The sequence below is a fragment of the Aphis gossypii genome, chromosome 1, assembly GCF_020184175.1.
Source record: "Aphis gossypii isolate Hap1 chromosome 1, ASM2018417v2, whole genome shotgun sequence".
NCBI lineage: Eukaryota > Metazoa > Arthropoda > Insecta > Hemiptera > Aphididae > Aphis > Aphis gossypii.
The window spans coordinates 63872808-63898368 of NC_065530.1; the positions used below are offsets into that span (position 1 = coordinate 63872808).

Genomic DNA, 25561 nt, shown 5'->3' on the forward strand with positions numbered 1-25561 from the left:
CTGCTTACTATCTATGCGACGTACACATAATACTCATTAAAATATATGTATATATTTGCATTATAACACTATTATCAGTATTATCGAATTCAGTTAAGCGTGTTGACATTGTCAGCTATAAATAAATGATACTATATAACTATGTACCTACATATGATATCATAGTCAACAAATATTTTATGGATAATCTCTTAATTCATTTTGAATAGTAGATTCAATAAATTTGGATTGTTCAGAGTTATGGGTAATGTCCGTGGTACATATTATGTAATAATATTGTTTTAAATGGGATAAACTGTGTAGTGTTAAAAAATTCTTTAACAAAAGTATAATAATTATATACACAATATATTCAGATGGAGTTCGCAATAATTCTGCCACGATTAAACGATAATAAATATCAAAAGATATTTAAAATTTGGTCATTTTGTCTTGGCTAATTTTAAAATGTAGGACTTGTAGGTAACTACGTAAACCAAAAATGTATCGTGTTTATTTAAATCAAACGTGTTAATTTGTTTCAGCTGGTCGGTATCGTTTTTGCGCTGTGCCTGGCGAGCAGCATACGGAACGAAGAACGTCGACAAGGATACGCTTAAATGTAGCAGCGACATGATACATTATTATAGAATTAAGTATACATTTTCGTGTCACATTCTATCGAGTAAAACTATTTCCTTCCTAAACATATTATAAGCCTTTTTGTTGTGCCGATTTGAAACCATCCAACAAACCAAAATCCTAATAATAATTTTTAAATTTCAATTTTTCGTGTCACATTATACACAAACACCCCCACACGAACACACAAATGCACTCTGGCATTTTGATTTGTAACATTTTTTTTTCTCGTATTTAGAAATATAATTAATTAAATGTCTTAATAAATTATGTAAACATGTTATTATGATGAACGAAAAAGGAGTATGATAATGTATAAATCACTTTTTTTTTTTAATTTTAGGGTATTTATTTTATTAATTGTAAAAAATGAATATCTGTTTTTATTTTATAAATTATATTATTATTATAATGATTATAACTTTTATTAAATTATTCCATGTATTCGAGTAGAATTTATTTTTTGTGTTTTTTTTTTATTTTTTTTATTTTCTTGATTATAATTCTATACATTATTATATAAATTGTAGCATTCGATGTTACCCCAATCAATCTTAAATAAAATTTCCATGTTTGATTTATTTTCATCAACAGTCATTGCTTATTGTCCATTATTATATAGGTGATTATGTGGCCTAATTGTTTTATCATTAATCGTTTTTGGTCCCTAGTACACATCATACATTATAACAGCTGGCATACAAACTGTATGCTAGTCCTAATGTAATAATATTATAAAAATTTACTTTATTATAATGTATGTGATTTGTTTTATGACAGATAGGAAAAGAATCGTTTTTCGTATTTAATAATTAATTATACTAATACGTAATGCACGCATTAATTACAGTAATCTATTCTCAATGATGATATATTTTAATGGATTTAAAACAGGGAAATTTAAAAATAAACAAGAAACAATCAATGTATACGTAGTTGTACTCGCCTGTCAATCAACGAAGATTTAAATATTGATTAAAAAGGATAAGAGAATAATCATGTAGCTGGTACTCAATTTTTAATACATGTCCAACAAAGTATGAAAGCTTTACGCGCTGTAGGTAACTCCAAAACTTTATTTTATTAAATATAATATTTAATGTAGTACTTATATGGTAAATTATACCGGTATAGTATAATGTATTATAATAGAATATAAACTAGGTATTGATATTCAATAATATGAGTCCATACTACTTTTTTGTTTTTGAATTGAGCTCGTATAAATAAAATGGCATAAGGACATGAACCTTGCATCACATTTAGTGGTTACTAGTTGCGGTCAAATCAAAAATTACATAGGTACTAGTTGCGGTCACCCCTCAAAAAGGTTACATACTGATTGCGGTCACTCATTAAAACAATTTTTTTTTTTTAAATTAATAATTAAATATAAAATTAATATTTCGTTATTTATTTAATTTAGAAAAATGTATCAATCAACATTTTCCTTCTCATTTATATCTAATATACAATTATATAATATACATACATAGGGAAACCATGAGTAAAAATTTAGAATTTTCATAAAATATCAATTTATTTATTGTGTTAACGAGAATATAATATTGTCATACGTTATTATAATATGTAAATACAAGTAAAAAGTAAGAAATATATTTTTGTTTTTTTTTTTTTCAAAATTATAATAAAGAACTTTATTTTATTAATCAGTTCAAATGATATTTATCATTAAATGATTAACCCAAAAGTTACGATGTGACCAATTCCATTAATTCTCTCAACAATTGGCAATCTGACCTGACCATATTTGCTTTAAGATAATCAATCGGATAAGAAGCTGAAAATGAGAAAGAATTAGATTTAGTGAGTATGTGCCATAACATTTTCCCTCTTTAAATAAGCAGACTAAAAAAGTAAAAATATTATACATTTAAAACTTAACACCCCGGACTCAATAATTTATATAACTTTTCTCCTATAGGTATTTAGGTGTTTTTGTTAATATGCTCATTGCTTAAAAATTAAAAAAAACATTTTTAAAACCTCACGTTTTCTTAATACGTTAGATTGTAGGTATATAATATGCAGTTATTGTTTCGAACAATCCTGGCCAAACATATTTTGATTTAAAGCCTCAACCTGTCTCTTACTATTATTTATTTTTATTTAATTACTATTGCGATATTCCCTACATAAACACTAACTTTTATAGTATTCAAATACTCTGTTCATACTTCAAGTTAAGAAACATGTCAGAGGAGAATAGTTTTCGTCTGGCGGAAGGCAGGTCAAACCAGTTAGGGGCTTAGGGCTCACTATCGAGTCAACCGTTTGGGAGCTTGTAATCTGCACTATATTAAAGATATGTAATTTGCATCATTCTCAGGTAGTTGAAAATAGAATTTGTAATATGCACCAAAATGATTATTTATTTGTTCGATTATCGAGTACTCGATTTTGAAATATTCGATTATTCCTCGGTAGCTTCGTAAACATCGAGACTAAATGGACACGAACGAAAATAATACTTTTTCGGGATTTTTCGCCTTATCTAGTAATTACATAGGTATAATTTTTTTAATTGTCTAATTTTTTTTATATCAAAATTATACGATTTTATATAAACTTTTTATAACAGTTTTAATATGTGCATAATCTCAGCTGTTTTATAAATATAAACTAAACTAAAGTTATATATTAGGATTATATACATCTTTATCGAAATCTATATTGTATACATTTATTTTTTTAATTGACCAACTTTTTTTATGTTCATAATATTACGATTTTATATAAACTTACAACAATATGTGTATAAGCTCAGTTATTTTATAAGTAAAACTAAGCTAAATTTATACTAGGATATAAAAACTTGTATGTTTGTAATATTATCGAAAAAATAATCAGTTTTAATTTTGGTCCCAATTACAATTTTTATTTCTTACTACCTGAGAATGGTGCAAATTATCTTTATTTTGATGTAAATTACAAACGAATTTTAAAAAAAAATGGTGCAAATTTACTTATATTGTAAATATTTTGGGTAAATTTTGGTGCAAATTGACTACAGCCAACCGTTTATACTATAAACTTTATTTATCTGTTGTGTAGTTTAACCACTACGTATTAATTCGCAGCCAACTAAATATATATTAGTTTTAATAAAGTACTGACACTATTTACATAGATCATAGATAGAATAATTATTGTGTTTTTAGTTTTTTCTAATACATATTTAATTACATATCTTCAGAATGAAATTTATGTAATGCTTTGTAATATTTAAAGATTTAAAACATTTTTTTTTAAACCTCACGTTTTCTTAATAAGTTAGATTGTAGGAATATAATATGCTATTAATGCTCCGAACAATCCCGGCCAAACATATTCTACAAACAATATTATACATAATATGGGTACATACTACACACATTTAAATTAATATTACGAATTATTAAATTACAATCTTTGGGAATTTACATTCTAATGTGTTATATTTTAATAAACGGTTTTATAGATTTTAATATCGTGTTTTCGCAGCGAAAAACTATAACAATTCTTTGTACATAAATACATAACTACTATAATGAGAAGTACGATGTAATATTAAATGAAGTCAAAGAATCAAAATCTATCAATGTTAAATAATCAAATCACTATTCACGACTTAAAGACATAATAAATATTATTGTGGTGATATTTAATAACAATATAAATTTATTGTAACAACATAAAATTTAACAAATTTATATTGTAATATAGGTTGACCAAATTATTTTGTGTATCCTAGATTTTATAGAAATCAATCGGTAAATGTCTGGATTTCAGGTATTTAAAGATCACAGTCAGTAGAACCTAGGTTTTACTGATATTCTAAATTTTACTGTCACATAATATAATGTATACCTAGTGTATACAATATATTTATGTTACATATACGAACAAAATTTTCAGATTAGAAAGCAATTTCTCCGAAGTGTCTTGAAAGCAAAACACTTGGGCAGCATTTTGAAAATTGAAATACGCGAGAGGTCGAAATCGGAATATCCCGGGCCGCAATTTACGTACATTTCAAATATACCCAGGCTGCAATTTACGTATGTATAAAATATACTCGGGCCGCAATTTACACAGAATATAACTATGACCTTTTTTTGCGACACGCAATTTACCAACTCCGGAGAGGCGATGGTCTACGTTATTTCCAATAGATTATAAATTATATCTTTAACAAGTACAACTGTGATATAATATTTATATAAATAAATATTTTTATAATTTATATTTTGTTTGACATAATATTATAATAATAATATTGTAACACGAAAAGTCATAAAAACTCGTTGGGTAAAAATTTTTATTTTGAACAAAAAAAAAATAATGTAATAATGTAGTATAATATATATAATAATATGTATTTATACACACACACAGTATCATCGATACGACAATAATAGTTATAATAATATAGACTATATTATATAATAATGATTTGCATTTGAATTATCATAATATATAATATTAATATTTTATTCACATATAATTATATTAGACAAAAAAAAAAAAAAATAATAAAATAATAATAAAAAGAAGAAAACAAGCGGTTTTTTTCACGAGGTACAAGCGGCGCCGATAAACGAAATAACTACAATAATAAGATGTATATAATATCATAATATAATAATAATATATAAGTGTATCATATATATAATAATGTTTAACATAATGAAATTATAATACTATTCGTCGTACCGCCTCCGACGACTATACAATATTAAAAGGTAGGTACATGTAAACTAATAATACATATTATTATATGTATACACTTGAAGTATGAAAAATAAAAAACAACAAACTAAGATAATTTAGTTGTCGGTTTAAACCCGTACGTTTTAAAATACGGACAGAGTAGTATAATACCTCGCGTTACATCATGTACCTACCTACCTACTTTTTCGTATAAATATACTTTTTTTTCTCGTAAAAAACGGAAAACATACCGAACGTCTCATCGTCATAATACGATTTTTAATAATAATAATATAATAATAATATAATAGGTAGTAGTACGGTGTGATGAAATATAATAATATATTTATATTATGTATAATATACCTCTCTATATTATAATATATAATATCAAAAAAAAAAAAAAAAAAATATTTATATAAACTCAAAACGCGGAGGAGGCTTCGGAAGAATAATAATTGTCTCGCGAGAAAATACGAATATTTTACAACAATATATTATGCGGTCGCCGATTACATCCGGACGGACGGACGGTACGTTCTTCACTGACGGCAGCCACGTCAGTCCGAGTCGCCGCACGAATCGCTCAGCGACAGGCCGGAGTAGCGGCGGCGTCGTTGCCGGCGGCAGTCGGCGGGCAGCACCGACGGTGACGCGGGCGGCCGCCGGTGGCCGGGCACCGCGGAGTTGGCGGCCGCCGCGGTGGCCGACGAGGAACACGTGTACGAGTAGTATTTGCCGCGGTGGTCTGCGGCCGCGGAGGTGGACGCGGCGTGGACGGCGGACGGTCGGCGGGGCGACGGGGGACGGTCGCTCGAGTCGGTGCTCAGCGACGTGGTGGACAGGTCGTCCAGGAAGTCGAAGTTGGAGATGGCCTCTCGCTCCTTGTCGCCGAACCGGACGAAGAAGTCGCTGCGGCCCACGATCGACTGCCGGAGTCCCGCCGCCGGGCACCGGAGCACGCCGAACCCGTCGCGGATCGCGGAAGCTGAAACAAAATTTTTGTACGTTTTAATATTTTCGATCGTTTTGACCTTTTCTATAATATCGCCTAACCCGCGACGGGGCATATTATACCGCGACGACGACTCCGGGGGGGTTCTCTCTGGGGCGGGTTTTTAATCATATATATTTCGTTAATTCGATTTATAAAACATAATATGCAGTAAATTATCGTCTTCGGGTAAGCCGCTGCTGTATAAAACCCCGTTACACTGCACCCTGCCCCGATGAAACATCAAACGTTATTATAGTGCACGGTTGACGTGTATAACATACATTTAAATAGTATTTTGCTGGTATGTGGTCCACTCGTCCCACTTACGAGTTACTACAAATAACGATACGTTACAAACACTACGCACAATATAAACATTATAAACTATTACATATGTTTTTTTTATTTTTTTTTTATTAGATTGCTAGTATATACTGTTACTGAATATAGTGACCATAACCTGCAGAGACTATAAAATCACAGGTGAAGACATCTGAAATCTGAAATTTTTTTTGAAAATCCAATACTAGAGACGAGAAACTATCAATAATTACTGAAATTATTCACCTAAATGTAGGCATGCGTTGTACACCAATATTATACGATTTATCATACAAACATCTCGAACGTTAAACTGTCTATTTTATTACTGATGAGAAGCGCTTTGTTTTTTATTTAAGATGACAATCAGATAATATAATATTATATTGTTTAGTTTCCTACACAGTAATAGGGAGCGGGATACAACGCAAATATTTGTTTCAATATTTCGTTCGTATAAATTTCAAAAGCCTGCAATATAAAGTTATTCAATATCCAAGTGGTATGCGTCTGTATACAAAGCTTACACATATTTCGACCGGATTGTGAGCAATTCAGATTCTTTAAATATTTATTATTCAAATTAAAAAACGATAAGAAATGCACTATTGGAGCAGTATCACTCTCTGTAAATCCCTCAGGGCCTTCTCCCCACGTTAACTAAAAGCGAAAGAGAAAATATTGCGTACGAAGACAGACAATTTTGATAATAATAAAAGAGAAAATCCTAATCTCTCATGACGTTGGAAATCGTTTTGATAGACATGAAACCGAAGGCAATACATATACGAAAATATTGTAAGTGCATCATATTATATAAGATCTGATACATTATCGGATTTGGATTGTGAGTATAGATCGCTGGATCATACCGAGGTCCAAAATTCAGGTAAATCTATGTCGAGTAAAGTTCAAATTAACTGGTCCACCTTCAAGTAATCAGCCCGCGGTATTAGATAAACATATTACCTTTTTTTTGTCTCCGCACCCGGTGCAACCTATGCAGACGGTTGTACGATTCCTCGTTTGATGCATCGATCCCGGCCTCAGTAGTCCGTCGTCTGCTGACTTGACGAGCGATGTCGTCGTCGTTTGGGTCACGCTCGTCGTCGCTACTGTCGTCAGTTGTGTCGTTGCAACCACTGCCACCAGCTCTGCCACTACAGCTTCCGCCACTGACGCCACTGCTACAGCTGTCGTCGTCGTCGTCCTCACCCGTCGATGCGCTGCTCGTGCTGCTAGAAGAACTTCTACTGGCCGCTAACATAACGTCCAACAGATTTGCTCGTTCCTGAAAATAGAATACTATGTTAAAATGGGCCACAATACAATTGCTAGCTACACAATTAAATATAATATATAATCACAAAAATAGTGAGATAGTATTTTTTTTCCTAGTATTGTATATGTGGGTGTGTTATGTGTATATTATGTATAGTTGCGTTCTTAAGTATGTTATTTTTACTTTTACTTAAAATGTATGTAAAGAGATAACATGTGTGTAGGTACTGTAACCTAACCTATTTTTCATTTTACAAAGTCTGCGTGGAGTCGTGGAGACACTAATTTATTTACGCGTTAGTTAAATATAATATATATATATATATAATATATTATATGGATTTCATTAATCGCATCATCCATTAAAGATAACAAACGTGGGTCAATTAATAACATAATATTAGTGGAGAAAATTAAACTAATTATGTTTTGGCGTTTTTTTTCAACATTATTTATCTGTAAAGCTTTATATATACATATAATAATAATTATAATAGTGTTAACATCAACATAAAATACCTAATAAATCGAAAACTATTTGTTGTCAGCTAATCGACTTATTTACTGAGTGTTAGAAATGAATGGAACAGTAACTCACTCGAGTACTTAAAAGTTGATTATTTACTCCCTCAGATTTGAATTTATCATTTAAACTTGTGTAAGTATAAGGTAACATCCATATTCGAAACTGCACAAGTCCGACACATGAGCGTAAACGATTTCGTAGATGAAATTTTACAAGTTGTTGTGGCCTAGACGAGTTTGTTTATTAAACAAGATTGCCTGTAACTATATTAGTCAATACATTTTGACGCGAATTATGTTTTACAATGGTGTAGGTAATTCGTAATTGTAATACCTATTATAAAAGATGCGCAAACTACACACGGAATTGTTATTGTGTTTTATTGTTCCGTTACCCGGGGAGCGACCATAAAATGATAATAAAACTAAAATATAGACAACATTCATCGATAAAATTGGGTTAGTTTTTTTTTTTTAATAATACATTTATAATAAAATTTATTATATATATTAATTTGTTATTAATTCGTTACGATCGTACCTATAAATTGCCGCGTTACCGAGTTTGATTACCGGATAATAAAAGTTACAGGTACTCCTATTCAATAAAAGTATAATATGTAATAATGTATTGAATAATATAGCCGATTGTGGTGTATATACAATAATAAAATAATAATTTATGTAGTATTCAAATAATTAGTCTGACACTGAATATTCGTCGTCAGTCGTCACATATACTATGAAAATACATCGTAGCTGTCTTAATCGGTGTTGGAAGTTTGAGCAGCCAAGCGACGACGGTGTCGGGTACCGTCGTCAGGTGGAATAATATTTTTATATATATATATTATATATATATATATAGTATTGTTATTTACATATTATTCACTATAGGCTGAGCGGATCATCGTTTTTTAATGTTTTGCTGCAGCTGATAACCGTACGCATTAAGTCTAATTGAGTATTAAAGTACGCGTGCGTGTACCATAATTATTAGGAAATCATCTATATAATCAGATTATAGTCTGCGGAGGTCTTATCATCACGTGGTTTGTTACGTCCAAATACTGCAGGAGATTATTGAAAACTGATTTCCATGTAGTCGATTTGCAAATTACGCGGAGTTGTAATAACATTATAATTTAAAAATAAAAACCATAATCCAACGAAGATATTTATCTAAACAAATAATAATTCATATGATATACCCAATAGACTTGTCTGTCACGCTGATCGGCTGTCTCAAACTATTCAGTTATATCATTCATATTATATAATATGTTGTTATCGAATAAAAAAAGGTCATATCATTGATACATGGTGTGTGTATATCATGTAAATTATATACATAACGGCATAGAATTTATTGAAAATAAACGATTAATTGCCATTAGTAGGGTTCTAACTTGTACGCTCTAAAAATGTACATTATATTATACAATATGTTTCAGTGATGGATATAAGAGCGGTCGTAGAGGGGGGGGGGTAATCATTTCTTTTAGTTGAGTTCTAAAGAAAAATATATGTATCGATTTAATGTTGTACTTTTTAAACCAAGTATACATTGTATTTAATTCAAGGCTACTCGATACGAACTTTTTGAGGAGTTTAATATAGACAATATATGCGACATTATTATTTGAATTGGAGCTGCGTAACAAATGATTATTATACAGTCATTATAGTGTGTACCAGACCTTTTAGAATGGCCTTTTTTCTTATTAGAACGATTGAATTACAACTGAATATTTTAAATTTGTATAATTTATAAACCCAACCTTTAATAAGTAATAATTATGAAAGTTTACAGTCTTTGGTACTTCAATGATTGATTAATCTACCTATATGAAATAAAAATATGAATTACGATTAGGTACTATCTATATGTTATCGACTAAGCTTATCGCGACTATATTATAGACAATTTTTTTAAAAATATTTTTTCTAAAATATCAATATATAGTTTATTATGTATACAATTTCAAACAACATTTTCGAGCAAACTAACCTTAGGATCGGCGAAGTCGATGTCACGTTCGACGTGCACCCATCCGGTGGGACAGCAGCACGCCTCGTCCAGGTCGGGTGATGACGACGGAGAACGACGTTGAACGACATCATCCTCGGGTGACGTATTGAAGAGCGGGTGGCCTTCGCTACAACCGTCCATCCAGTTCAACTGGTCGATCAAATCCTTGGACGTGGCGTCCGCCCACGCGGGCACCATGCACACCGTGGTGTCGGCCGTGCAACCGCTACTTGAACCACCGGCGCCGACAAACGACGACGACGACGGCGGTTGTGGGGACGTCGACTTGGCTGACGCTTCTTCGTCTTCCTCCACCACGGTCCTGAGAAGAGTGGAAAGTGGCGTGGATGCGGCTGTGGGCGATTGATCGGCCGCGTAATTGCAGTCTTCGGGCAGGCACTCGATCTCCACGTCACTGCCGCACAGTCCGCTGTCCTTAGAGTTGAGCAGGTTGTCGCTACAGCTGTTACTGTCGTACGTCTGGTGCGCCGCCGGCAACGCGGACGGCGGAGTCGGATTTGACGTCGGCAGCGTCGGTAGTTGTGGTGGTGGTGTCTGAGACCTCGTGTCGGTCGAGGGCTGATCCGAACGAAGGCATTCCTCGGTCTCGACCGCTGGTGACGGGGCTCGAGGCGATTCTCGTTTGTCTTCAGCTTGCCGGGACAAACAGTACTGCTGTTGTTCGGCGATAAAGTCCAGCACGCTCTGTAACGCTTGGTCGCGATCCAGCTGCGCCTCGACCACCGGCGGCGTCCGATGACCACATCCTCCGCCCGTCACGCTCCGCGACGAGGTGGAAGCCAGACTCTTGGAGCTTTCAAACTTGACCAGACGGTAAAAGTCGCGAGTGAAGTCGGTGCCGGCAATCGGCCCGGGCGGCGGCAGCAGTTCGATGCTGTCCGCCGAGCAGCTAACCGACGACCTCTTGGAAGGCGGCGTGTCGGCAACCGCGTACTCATCTGCGCTCGACCACGAGTCACCACCGGGCGACCCCGAACCGTACGACAGCTGCTGGTGCTGTTGTTGGTGCAGGCCGTGCTGGTGGTGATGGTGGTGGAGGTGGTGATTCTGCTGTTGTTGCTGGCAATCGTGCTGATGGTTGTTGTGCACCTGAATCTGGCCTTGTGGTGCGTAGGGGGGCTGTTGGTGGTGTTGGTGTTGTTGTTGGTGATGGTGATGCTGGAAGTGGTACCACGACATGTCTCTGATCGATCCTATGTCCTGTAGCAGGTCGTCTTTGCGGCAGCCGGACGTCGACGACGAACCGGTCGCGTCATCTTCCTCGATGCACGGCAACGATTGTTGCAGTTTTCCGTCTACAGATGACATCCTCTTCCAGCCGTTCGACGTCCCGGTACCGTCGTCCATGCTCCAGTCTTCCAGCTCGGCTGCGTCGTACTCCATCCGTTGTTGGATGGCGGTACGCGTCTCGTCCAATCGGAGCCAGTGCTGCACGTAGTCCATGTCCCACAGCTCGCCGCCACTGTACCACGACGTCCGGTCCTCGTCCTCGACTAAACCACCCGTGGCCGCGGCCAGCTTCAGGAACAGATGCGAGTCCGAGTAGCTTCGCATTATGTTGTGCACCGCCGGACCACATCGCAATGGTGGGTAGCTGTGACGCGGGTTAATGAAGCTGAACGACAGACTGAGCGGCACGAATATCACGTCCGTATCTTCGCTATTCATCACCCTGCAACACGAAACGTAATAATTGTTCATCAATCGTACATCATAATATACGAGGTTAATTTTGTGTGTATAAATATAAAAAATAAAAATAAATTTTCTAAACTTTTTGCCGTCATATACTTCCAAAAAGTTATGGAAAATTTATAATACAGCATAAATGAGCCAATAGGTAATAACTATCTGAACATTCTGAACATATAGCTATAATACTGTGTATATCATAATATTATACCAAAAATCTATTAAAAAGCGTTGTGAGGTCAACATATAGTAGTAATTAGACGTACAAGTGTACAACTACAATATTATTGAAACAATGATATTGCTTTTAGACAGTTAAATCAACTTGTTTTATTTATAAATGCACTCAAATCAATCGTAAATTATTTTATTAAACATTACTTATAGCAACACTACTTGTAACATTGATTAACAAAGTCTTCTGAAAATATGTCTAACTATTACTCATTTAAAAACCATGAAGTTACTATGGACTTATAAACGGTGTATTATGTAAGTTTTTCTTTAAATAGATAATTAAAGAACTTGTCCGATAACTATTATTTTGCAGCAGAACGAGTAGATGATTCGATTCATCGTGAGGAATACGGACGCAGACACACACAGAGTAGATTACTATAACGAATTGCCGAGTATATATATTTTTTTAAAAATGAGTTGATCTCTTATTTATTTTTTTTCATATCCATTAAAGTCGATTTATTCGAAACGGTCCATTAATACACATAGTTCGTTTAATGTAATTGCCCGAGGTTGGAATACATTTTATGCTGCCTGCGACATTTATTCAACCCTAACTGGCACTTTGCATGTAGTTAAAAACTATATAATGGCTCAATATACATAATGTCCGCAAAGTTAACCGTTGTCGTATTGCCGTTAAATAAAAAATAAAAACTATTATCGATCTATGCAAGATATTGCATAACAGGCCGAATAATAATAAGTGCAGTGCGCGTTGATTGATGAGTACTTTGGTATATTAGACATCTATTTAATAATGACAAATGAAAAAAAAATTCGTCTCACGTCTAACATTTTTCGTCTTCTTGAACCTTTTAATCGTAAATAAGATAATATAAATGATTTTTTTGTTTATAAGAGAGTCTCATCGATTTTCACCTGCTTTTAACGATATAGGTATATTTGCCACAAATAAAAACAGACGATTATAGGGTAGTTCACGCGTAACGTACAAGACTAAATTACGTTGTTATATACATAGTATGTACTATATTATTGTTTTTTTTTTCAGATCAATAGCGTTGAACCGCGTTTATAGCCGCGAGTAATTAATTTATTCTTAGCCACGAGGAATTATAAGATTATAGAAGGGAGAGTGTTGCTTTGACAATATTGTCTTCGGTTTTTTTTTTTTTAACATTTATTTGTTGAGAATTTGATTAATGATGAAAATAATTATTTTAACGGAATGAATTTAAACTCGTTTTTACTTTCATTAATAATATGCCTTAAACGGTCCGTAATGACTTGGCAAACAGCTTTCCAGTTTAGCAACGAATAATAATATTATATATTATACATAATATTATTAATTGAACTCTGTTTAATTTCGGGAAAACGACATTACTAATTACCACTATGCACATTGTGTGTAATTAACACGCAAATATGCGCAATAAATAGATGGGACTGGTAGAAGAGGTATATTTAGGTAATTTGGAGTAACGATTCTGAGTCCTTATCTAGCCGAGAAATGCATAATCCGTGCACGTAGAGTAGTAGCAAGTATTATAATAATATATTTAGAGATTCAACTAAGATTTTACAATTTTTTGACTAGATAGGATTATATTTGGGCGCTGATCAAGTTTTCGAAAGAAGTAATCTAAAAAAAAAAAAAAATAATTATTCGAAAAAATAATGTAATTAAATTTATTATTATTATCGTGTTTGAAAACTATTTATAATATTAAGTGTTATTTTTTGTTTGGAACACTTGATCTTAATTCTTAATCTAATCTATATAATAATAAACGTTACGAACGAACCTGCCCGGATATATCGAGTTAATCATCCCGTATAAAATGACTTGTATTAATCCCGAATTTCAGGTATTTAGGCCGATATTTTTTTATTTGACATAACAACATTAATAACAGGTATTCAAAAACATTAATATAATATGTACCTGGAACACGGCGATGATTCCATGAGCGCATTCGATTCGTTCTCGTTGGCTTCCTTCACGTCTTCTAAACCTTTGGTGGACGGTGGTTCGGTTGTGCCTTGCACGTCGCTCGACATGGTCGAATACCCTTCGTCTCGGTTACCACTTTCAGGCGTCTCGTCACCGAGCACTCTGTCGCATTTCGTTGTCTCTTCAGCTATACAACAATGAACAATTCACATGATTAAGTTTTTTTTTTAACTTCCCTTTTCTTATACTTCAAAATGAAAAAAAGTATTATAAAAAAAAAATAACCGTCAACCGTTTGTCCACATCATAAGATATTTTACCTGAAATTTGATTTGCTATTAGTGCAAACATTTATTAAATTGTTTTTTTTTCGATTTATTGTTTTAGTTATTCGTGAATCATGACCCAGCCTGAATGGTGAAATAGTTCTTATATAAGAAAATAATTGAAATGTTATGGTACAATTTGTATAGATAGCGCCACAAGTACATATATTTCTATTTTATCATTCACTCTTTCAGAAGTCGAGTCATTATAATATAGACATATAGCGTATAATATAACCGTCTCATAGAGATGCTTAAACAATAGTGAAAACTGCATTAAATTCGATTTTGTATAGGAGTTTAAAAAATAATAATCGCAATAGTTTCATATTTTAGTATTATTTTAGATTTATTTTTATTTTATTTTTATATAATATATTGATTTGTATGTTCGTAAGGTTACACATTCTAATTCTGTGTACAAGCGGACTATCAAGTAGCGTATAGAATTTTAAAAATGTGCACAAAAGATTTTCACCTTTCTGTATACACAATATCGTATTATCTTACCGTTGTGCGAGCAACAAATCTCTAGATTCAACGACTGCGGTCTGTGGTATGATACCGCTGCCTGCCATCCGTCATTTTTTAATCTCTTCAGACCCTTGGTGAGATCGCAGCTTGCTGGTCGTTCAATAGCCATTTTCTGTGCAAAAAAAAAAATGTATTAATAATTACTAAATAAGCAGTACCACAACTGCAGCAACATTGTTATAACTTAAAAACACATCACATCAATTATAGGCATTATAACAATATCGTAGTGCGACTCACCACAGACGGCGACCGGTGGATGTCAAACATAACCGACCGACTCTCAGCTACCGGCATCGTGGTCGGCGAATAGTTGATCTTCTGGCCCTGTAGTCGTTGCACCAGAAGGGCGGATAGCGCACAGTTGCCGGTCTCAAGTTCTTTGACGCGGTGTTGGAGTGAGGATATCTCTTCCCGTAGACCCTACGAGCAAACGAGAAACGTTATTTTCGTCATATTATCGTGATAACAATGAAAAATTTATTAAAGCTGTAAATGTTTATTTTAATATTTCATTGTAAACCGTTGCAATATCCTAAAAAATAATGAATATTACATATAAATACGTTTTAATGAAATACTGATAATTATAGACAAATTAAAAATAGTACCTATATGTTTTTAAACTAATATCGATAATATTTTATATTTCCGGAAGTATTGCCAATCGATTCATGATAAAACAACATTCATCCGGTGTATTCCGGACGTCCATCTAACACTTTTTGATTACTATACTACTGTTGTAATGCGATAGGGTGGTCAAACGTATAACAGTTATTAAAATTATTACGCAAAGATACATTTAAAAAACAAGTCTAAAAATAATTGTAGTGATATGTACATGACATTATCGTCGTGTTATACACTATTAGGGCGATGATGCGTACCTTTTGTGACAGCACCGCTTTGACCACTTGTTTGGCCACGTCGTCTAGACACCTCTCGTACTGTTTGCGCTGTTGTTCACCCTCACGTTCGATGCGACTTTTCTCGTGTTCCAATATCCGGAGTCGTTCGACTAACGCTTTTTGTACTTGGCTGATGCCCTGCGGAAGACAAATAAACATAAGATCAAACGTGTCTTACGAGTCGTGCGGCTGTCACGTAAACGTTAGATCGACCTTTTCCTAAAAAACTCGTTTATTATTTATTTATGTTGGTTTTTTTTCTCCTGTGTGTTTAGTGTTTACAAATCAAAAAGTTGCGTTTACAATTTATTTAGCTAACAAAATAGGAGGGGTGGATTCGTCATTCATAAAGATTGAGGACCCTTTACGTATTACGACTATATCATATTATAGTGTTTTATACATTACCGTTGCTTCGAGAGTATCTATCTGCTTCTTTAACGTTTCGTTTTCAATCTTGAGTTTGGTGATTGCGTTTTGGAGCTGTAAGATTTGATTCTGAAACAAAAAAAAGACGAATTAATTAATATTACTTCACACGATTTCAGTTGACATATCAAATTGATTCAAGACGCTTTATTAGGGGCGAATAACATCATTGCATTTATCAGTCTGTAATTAAAGTTACAGTATTTTAGTCTAAGCCATGAAGTGCTCTAAAACTATATGCGTTTTTATTGGATTGTGTTTTGTTTAAGACTTCAAATTTTCCCTTCAAATTTCAAATCATTTTGCGTTATTATCCCACCGAGTTAGGTTATGATGTTATAATGTTATATTTCACTTTACCCTGACCATTCGTATCGTATGCACGTATAATTGTTATTATTACATGATATCGGGATCGAATCGGGACTTGTCACGTTACATAGTGATGGTTTGAAATAATTTCGAGTAAAATTTTGGGATCAAAAATGCATCCATATATTATCCTCAACGACTCGGGCACCGGGTTCCGACGATAACGTCGCTCAAGAAAACGCGCTGTTGTATACTGCGTGATGAGGTCCGCGGGGATTTAGACCTACATATTATGTATTTATATACAATACAGCTACGGCGGCCAACGTGATCGCAACGTCAGCGATTTGTTTTTCTGTTTCACTAGCCCGAAAAGTGCACGTCCGGGTGCGTGTGATGCGGGAGCGCACATACCTATACATTTTCGCGCGTACCTAGCCGACTGTTGCAGTGGTGTATATTATCATATTATACACGAGCGGTACCTACGGGGCGGAAACAACCGCGGAAGATTTATAGACTAGCGACTGCGAGGCACGTCTGTCGGCCGATCCGCAGAGAGAATAGCTGGTATCCGCGAGTATATTATAGACGTGTGCGCGAGAGAGAAAAAAAGTCCGAGCGGTTCGAAAAGCGTACCATTAATCTTAAGCCGGCTGCGGATCTCCCCCGGCACCGACCGAATAAATAAATAAATTGATACCGTCGTGCCAACTCCCACCCCTACCACTTACCTTTTTTCTCTCACCCTTTCTCTTAACGCCCCGAATCTGCCGTACAATATAAGTATCTTTCCGATCTTATACATATAAAATATGTACGATTATATGCGTAAATGCGCTCATGTAAATGTAAACGTGTGGTGTTCGGGTAAACTTTACGGTTGGGTAGAAGCCAGCTCAAGGCTCAAAGGCCTCTCTTGGAAATAAATACACATCGGTTCCGCGATATAACCGTTATCGGTTATCCACGAAAAGACTTGCCGAGACGGGCAATCCGGATAATAACGCCGCCGCCACGAAGTCAACGATAGTGTACCGGACAACGGCGAAGTTTAAATTTAAAAATAAATAAAATACATCAATGATCGTTATTATATTATGTATTTCACTCGATTCGACGCTAATCGAATTTCGCGTCGCGCCGTTAAACTACAATGTCTTCGCCGTATATGTTGTATTATTAATTCCTCCGACGCCCGCGAGTCACGACCGATCGATAACTATATATATATTCCATAATTATTATACGAACGAGGTATAATATAATATAACAAAAGTTTCATTTCACGTAACGTCAGAGAATATAATCTTGATTTCGGATTTAGTACGCTGCCTGTTTATTTTATAACGCTTTAAAACATTTTCTGAAATACGATTTCCTTTTCCGAGCAGTAACGATTTAATTAGCAAAAGTATAAAGGTTCTCCAAGTGGATTGTTCACTATTACGATATAAAGTGATATACGGTGAACGATCTTGCGATACTATAATTATTAATTGAGTCGATTAAAACAGGATCGACATTCGACTTTTGGTACTTATAAGCTTAAGCTCGTTATTGTTATAACGAACGACGCGAGCCAGGTTCATAAACGATTTATTTATTAAAGTTATTATTGATTATTATAGGTTAGATATGGAGTATACAGGATTAAAGCAATTAATGTCTACACACTGCAAGCGCAGTGCCAAAAGGTATTTATATGATTATTACATTTTGTATAGTTTGTGCTGACTTATAATATCGTAAAATGTATGACAACATTTGTCGTTTTCGCAAAATCAGATTAAAAAAATCCCCGTAGAGGACTATAATAGTCATTGGCATTGTAGCAGAATACAACGATTGTTATCGGACGATAAAAATACCGGTCGAGACTATAGCGGAACGTCAAATTATGTACAAATAAATAATTCATTTGAATTCACATGTATAAAAGCGACGCGAGAGGTTTAACCTGTCACGTGTGCTAAATTATGCACGGTAAAAAAAGGTCTTACACCCGAGGCGGCGCGCCCGTTGGGATTTATGCGTGTTTTCCGTGTTATCAATCGCAAAGAGATGACCCGACAAAATGGGCGATGATATATGTAAATACATAAATGTGAGAATTAAAAGCGCCATAAATATTCCGTGGAAATAATATTTGATCTGTTTTATTTTTTTGCCGATTCCGTGACGTTAACAACTTTGAAGACATATGTGTCTCCAGGTGATGTTTTGAGGGACGATAATAATATAACGTTATGTATAAGTAATTTATCAAGTTTTTAGACGTGACATCAATCTTCAAATACGATTTACGAGCAGTTTGATATTTTATTTCGTTAAGCCGGCTAAAACGGCTTCAGATGTGATGAAACGTTTGTAGAAACTATTGGCACTTATATGATGTGAACAATTTGTCCACACGATATGTAGCATTTATCACAGAAATAATTGTTTCGATATTTAAATAATGTCGCAAGTCGTGTTTTTAATGAAAACTGTCCATCACACAGAATGTCATATTATGCCTTGAAATTTTCTGTAAGTCTTTGTTTTTTATCAAGACCACTTAATAACTAACTGATTTAAAATTTGTCAATAAGGCGCCTAATAATAATGGCTTGAAAAACTGTTGATACCCTTCTTCCGGTGCAATTCTATTATGCAAATTGTTCAATATTTTATACTTCAAAACCACGACTTTGCAATCAATATATTTATTAAAAAGATGTATCTTATTCATAAATTGTACTCGAATATAGTTACCTATTTTTAAACTAGAAAATTGTTAAAGATATTTGAATATAATACTGATATTGATGGAATTTTAAAACGACATCGACGAGCCTATATTATTATTGTTTGTTGTACATGGAAGAATTCGTACTGGACATTTCTGGCGTCATTTGAAATTCACTCTTGACATGGTTATTTATATTATACTTAAAAATAATTTATCCAAAAAATGTTTCATTTCATTTACGTATTAAGTATTAAATTATGTATAAATTGAAAATATTCAATAAATAAAAAAAAAATTTAAAAGAAACTACGATGGTATCTATATTTTTTACTTATAGAAATATGATTATTCTACCAATCAATGACAAATTTAAATTCTACATAATATTATAATACTATAATCGAAAGCAGGATTATTGATATCGAAGACGCCTTGACGATACAGTTCTCCTGTATCTAACGGCTCACAATATTTTCCGTAGTAGAATAGGTGCATATTATTATTTTAATAATATTCGAAACGTATTTAAAACGAGTGCTTATTTATTATGCTACTTTAATAGTTATTATAGTCTGTACGTTTCATGTTGTTGAGGAGGTACACAATAATACTATATAATATTTTGTTTTCCAAAGAAAACACTCCTAGAATAGCCTTACCTAAACTTAAAATTTCAAACTACCCACCAGAGTTCCGTATACGGTATGCGTCGCCGCGTGTTTTGAACGGTCATTCATTTTTTTATGTTCATTTATTTATGGAAATTAACATATTATTGCTATATTATGTACACGATTCTCTACTATTACCTGTAGCACTGAATGTAAAATATATAAACGTGTAAAGTTTTTTTTAGGTGTGAAGCTTTTAACCTAATGGAACGAATGCAATCATTATAACTATTATTATTATATTATGCTACGGCGGGTAATAGTTATAAGATGAGAATTTTACCCCTCGAGAAACGCGAGCGGGCGGTGCAGTAATTTTAATAAATTTATGATCATTTCCAGCGCGTACTTTCCTCGTGTCGGTGTATATAATATTATAAAAAATACGTATAACTATTATTTTACAGTCTGCCGTCTACCTACTTTTCGTTAGGAATTCACGTAAATTAATTTTAAAATGCAGATAAATTGTTTCAGTCAGGTGAATCCAAAAAAAGTTTTAAAGAAACAAAAAAAAAGTAATAAGATGTGTCTTATAAATGATCATATTAATCAACACACACAATATGTATACCTACTACACAGTATAGGTACATGTAATAAAAAATCAATAAATCACTTAAAAAATTATTTTTTAAATTTAATTTGTAAGTTTATAAGAGCATAAACTAACGACCAATCGTTTCTAGTTTAAATTCGTGTACAAAATGGTAAGTTAATTAAAGTCGTCCCCCAAATTATAATTGACAATTGCTATTATTCCCAAAAAATTATTGATGCAAAAACCTTTACTGCGACGTTGTTCCTATCGGTATGTTTACACACAAAAATAACACGACGATAGAAAATGAAATAAAAATATTATATCATATTAGCTAATTATAATTTTTCGCGAAAAAAAGGGGTTAAAACATATTTTCCGTCGTCGAGTGTCAAGTTTACAAGTTATAAAAATGGAAAACAGCGTGCATTTTTAATTCTTAATTATTTTCGAAAGTTATCGTCAAGCTGGAAAATAAACAAAACGAAATTCACTGAATCCACATTGTTTTTTCTCCCTTTAAAAGATATACTATAAATAATGCGTGTTTAATATTTTAAAACGAGATTAAAATCGTAGGTATACCTATAAATATTTGTGTCGCGTAAAAACGTACATATTTTTAAAGCAGGTTTTCAAAAATGCATAATAAACAATAACCGCGGCAGCTGTTTTACAACGAACAATTGACGATGATAATATTATACAAATGTATACAATAAACATATTCGGTCTACTTTGATGGTCACACCTCGAAAAGGTCAGCGTGTTTATAGGACGGCATCGCATCAGAGTTGGTAAAAATATAAGGAATAGGAAGATGTGGTCCAGTGTTCAAAACGATTTTAATGGAAGGTTTGGTTTACGAATCACGGATTCACAAGTACGTATAATATAAATTATTCAAATCATACGTTTTACGTGCGTATGTAAATCAAACGCACACGTTTTGAAATAACTTGAAAAAAAACTACCAAAATAATACGCGTTGGACTCTTATAATAGCATTATGTAAGATATTATAATACTTAACAACAGTGGTTGGAATAGATAGGGCAACAGCGGGAGACAGAAACCGAGAAAAGCGATTTAACGTATATATTATTATAATATCGACGAAGCGACAGTAGTTATATTATTATTGTTTTTATTTCAATTACGTTTCCACAATGAAGACGTCTTACATTTTTCTGGGCGTTAAGTATATTATTATGCGTACACCAAATAATAAAAAATACAATCGTTGTTTATGTATTTTATTTTCGTTCTTAATTTTGTGAAGTTTTATGGCAAGGAAGGAAATCATTTTTCGCTAGACGTTAAGCAACGCGCTTATATACTCATAATATATATGTGCGTATACTTGCAAAGATTATCATGGGCATCGAATGTCGAGACTGCGGAGCGAATATGCCTGCAGTGGCGGGTAAATAAATCTCCAGGACCCGTCCTCTGCACTGGACGGCCCTCCACTCCGCCCAACTTCGCTTGTTTTCGCTATAGATCGTGTGGTGGCGATGGCGGTCGTTTATAATGATAATATTATTGTAATCGAGTGAAAATGGTGAAGGGGCGATAGAATAAAAAAGAAAAACGTTAAAAATCTCCTTCACCCTCATCGCCAAACTCAAGACGGAAACGACACGGTGGAAATAGATTGAGAAACAGGCTGAGAGAAAGAGAAAAATAAAATTTCGCCTTCTTCCCCTTATCACCAGTCCAACAGCATCCCACTTCCTCGTTCCTTCGGGGGTAACTGGGTTGACGTGAAAACCAGCTGGTCTGCCATAATGTAAGCGACTTGTGTATACTACTACGCTTGTAACTTTGTTCGTATTTTAACACTGTATCCGCGCCAGCCGAAGGGGATCTCCTCGCAGCTATATGTAAGTATTATAATATCGTTTAAGCCCACGGAGGTCCCCGGATTCCGTTAATTGCTGTCAGCTGCTGTCCCTGACGTTTCAATTAAACTATAGCTGCGTTTGCGAGCAGGTGCAGGTGGCGGCGGACAAGGATTTTCTCTCCAAACAGCTTTTGCTGGTCACGCTCCCCAGGCTTTAGCGCAATGATCAGCAACGGCCTATAGTATAGTGTAGCGTACCTAGCTTATGCACAATATAATACGTATATTTATACACGCTTAGTATGGTCTCCGGTGAAAGCAAACAGATGTTTCGCAGGATGCGCTATCGAAACAATTGAGTAAAATAAATACGAACATGTATATGCATACTTTGTATATGGCGCGCATAATATAATATGTTTATCGATCGAACGTTTTCGATTAAGAAATAAGAATCACGTTACATCTGCCATTGCGGTTTACGTAAAATAAATTAAAACTGCTCCTTTTTTCGTCAACCGTCGGGGCATATGACTCTATCGATTATATTATATAAATTCTAAAATATAGTATATTTTATAAGTCGACTGTATAAAAATTGTTTTATATCTGACCACAGGATCAGCGGAAATAGAAAAAAAAAGTCATTCATACACATTTTATTGTACGGAACGCAGTAGAATTATTATTGTTATTTTACTTTATATAATAATGTGATTCTAGTGAATGATAATAAATCATTTAAAACTGCAGCCAAAATATAAATTAATGAATATCACGGAGTGCAATTGGTTAAGTTACATTTTTATAATATCGATTAAAAAATAATTAGTTGTATTGATGCTGTGACAAAAACCATGACAATGTTACTATATTATATTTATATACTTATACACAAACTATGTTTGTGGACCAGTTGAAAAAAACGTGTTAAAAATATAAATGTAAAATTGGTTGAAAAATAAAATTATCATGTTTATACAATTATGATATATTATAATTTATAGTTTAAAAATTATAATTATTAAATACTGTGGGATATTACAGAAAGCATTGTTTTTGTAGAAGTGAACATAATCATACGATCGCAGGCCGCAGCTGTTTAATTGTAAGAGTATAATAAAATGCAATGTAGTATAAAAAAAAAATAAACTCAAATATTTGAAATGCCTTGTGTGTAATCCAATTTAACATTATCTATATTTTTTTGAAAAAAACCGCTTCGCGTAGAAAAAACCACTTAGATTAAATTTTTAATTATAAAACACAATTTTTTTTATTTAATCTTAACCCGATTCCGTACGGATAATTGCCGGTTAGGACTAGACAAATTCTGGAGTTCTGAATAAGTGTACATTATATTATTATATTTGTATAAAGACACTATCGCCGTTTTCCATTTCCGAGCATTAACGCATTACCATAATAAACAAATAATTGAAAATATTTAATTACTTCGCCGTGTTCTTCGTGGTTATCATAATGACGTTATAATACTAATTAATGATAATTTTATCAATAAACGATATTATTTAATTAGGTTAATGACGAGACAATTATTCTGAACCCGATCTATACATATTATAAAATGGAATACGGCGATAGTAGAATAGTATCTTCGGAGTAGATCATCTGTCTATGTGCAGACGAGACAAATATATTATATAATATCATTGATTATAAATATTAGTATTTATAGTCGATAAATATATATACCTATATATATATATATATATATATGTGTGTGTTTGTTTAGGTAATTTATTGCGACATTAAAGCATTCGATTTCGGGGCCACGGGTGAGGTTTCCGGAGAGTTTTCCCGTGCAGCCGTTATATTATATAAATCGAACCAATCCTTATATATATATATATTATATTTTACCTATTTACTGCAGTCTATAATGGTATATTATGTTGACGATATGCAGTGGACATTCGGCAGTTATCCGCGACGCGTTGTTTTTATGGCCTACACCTATACGTGCACACTCGTACACGGTGAACAATAATATGTACTGCGGCAGCAGTCGTTGTCGGCAATAATGACACGACTTTATTGGCAAAGTTTTGTAAACGCACATCGTCTGCGGTGGCGGAGACAGTGTGGAGACGCTGTACGCACTCTGTCCCCCCCCTCGGGTCTTCGCGGGGCATATAAGTGCACGACCGCCAATTATCGCTGAACGCTCGCCCGCCGCCATTATCGGGTCGTAAAAGTCTTTTTCGGATCGGTTCGCGAATCACGTCCGACACATACAATATAGGTACTGTTTTTCACCTGCAGCCCACGAACACGATATATCGTATCAATTCAACGGCAGAAATAATAAATTTACGGTATTCCGCGAGTCGGATATTATAATATGCCCTCGTCGGCGAAATCGTTTAATAATATATAATATACGCACTTGACGCGGGGGACATTTAAATTCCCACACCCGCAGTTTCGCGAACACGATAAAACGAAAACGTCGACTAATTACGTAACCGAATACGTGGTCAGAGGTAATGCGCAGTAATGTTAAATATTATATGGCGGCGTGGGTGTCGTGAGGGGGGTCGTGCAGGCGGCACGCGGGGCCAAACTATACGCTGCAATAATATTACAATATTATATTGTACGCGTGCGGTGTGTATAGTTTTCGTGCACGCGATTCGGTCGCCGAGAACCGAAAACCGAGATATTCTTATCTTAATTAATCCTAAGGCGCGATGCGGAGTTATCGCGTAATATAGTAATATACATAAACGCTATAATATAGTTGTGATGTATATTGTTAAGCTGTTATATGAGTATAATACAAGTATTGAAAGAGGTGCTGTACACCTGCGCTCGCAGGTTGTTTCTTAATATGTAAAATCAGGAGATGAGATCAGAGAACAGAATCGGA

At 34.1% G+C, this 25561-nt stretch overlaps 2 protein-coding genes across 5 annotated transcripts in view; one reads left to right on the plus strand and one right to left on the minus strand.

The window, feature by feature from the left end:
• Positions 1 to 1076, plus strand: part of LOC114121698 (CD63 antigen-like) — a 35198-nt gene extending 34122 nt beyond the window's left edge. Inside the window, exon 5 of the mRNA XM_027984139.2 lies at positions 525 to 1076. Coding sequence (XP_027839940.1) covers positions 525 to 599 — 75 coding nt within the window. The 3' untranslated portion in view covers positions 600 to 1076. The remainder of the gene's footprint in view (positions 1 to 524) is intronic.
• Positions 1077 to 4925: 3849 nt separating this feature from the next.
• LOC114121697 (uncharacterized) overlaps positions 4926 to 25561 on the minus strand; it is a 201862-nt gene continuing 181226 nt past the window's right edge. For all 4 annotated transcript variants that reach the window (XM_050198453.1, XM_050198456.1, XM_050198461.1 and 1 more), the window contains 8 exons: positions 16544 to 16633; positions 16115 to 16273; positions 15465 to 15647; positions 15201 to 15336; positions 14356 to 14551; positions 10470 to 12183; positions 7622 to 7943; positions 4926 to 6322 (listed from right to left, as the gene is read on the minus strand). In XM_050198453.1, the coding sequence (XP_050054410.1) occupies positions 5895 to 6322; positions 7622 to 7943; positions 10470 to 12183; positions 14356 to 14551; positions 15201 to 15336; positions 15465 to 15647; positions 16115 to 16273; positions 16544 to 16633 (3228 nt within the window). In that variant the 3' untranslated portion in view covers positions 4926 to 5894. The remainder of the gene's footprint in view (positions 6323 to 7621; positions 7944 to 10469; positions 12184 to 14355; positions 14552 to 15200; positions 15337 to 15464; positions 15648 to 16114; positions 16274 to 16543; positions 16634 to 25561) is intronic.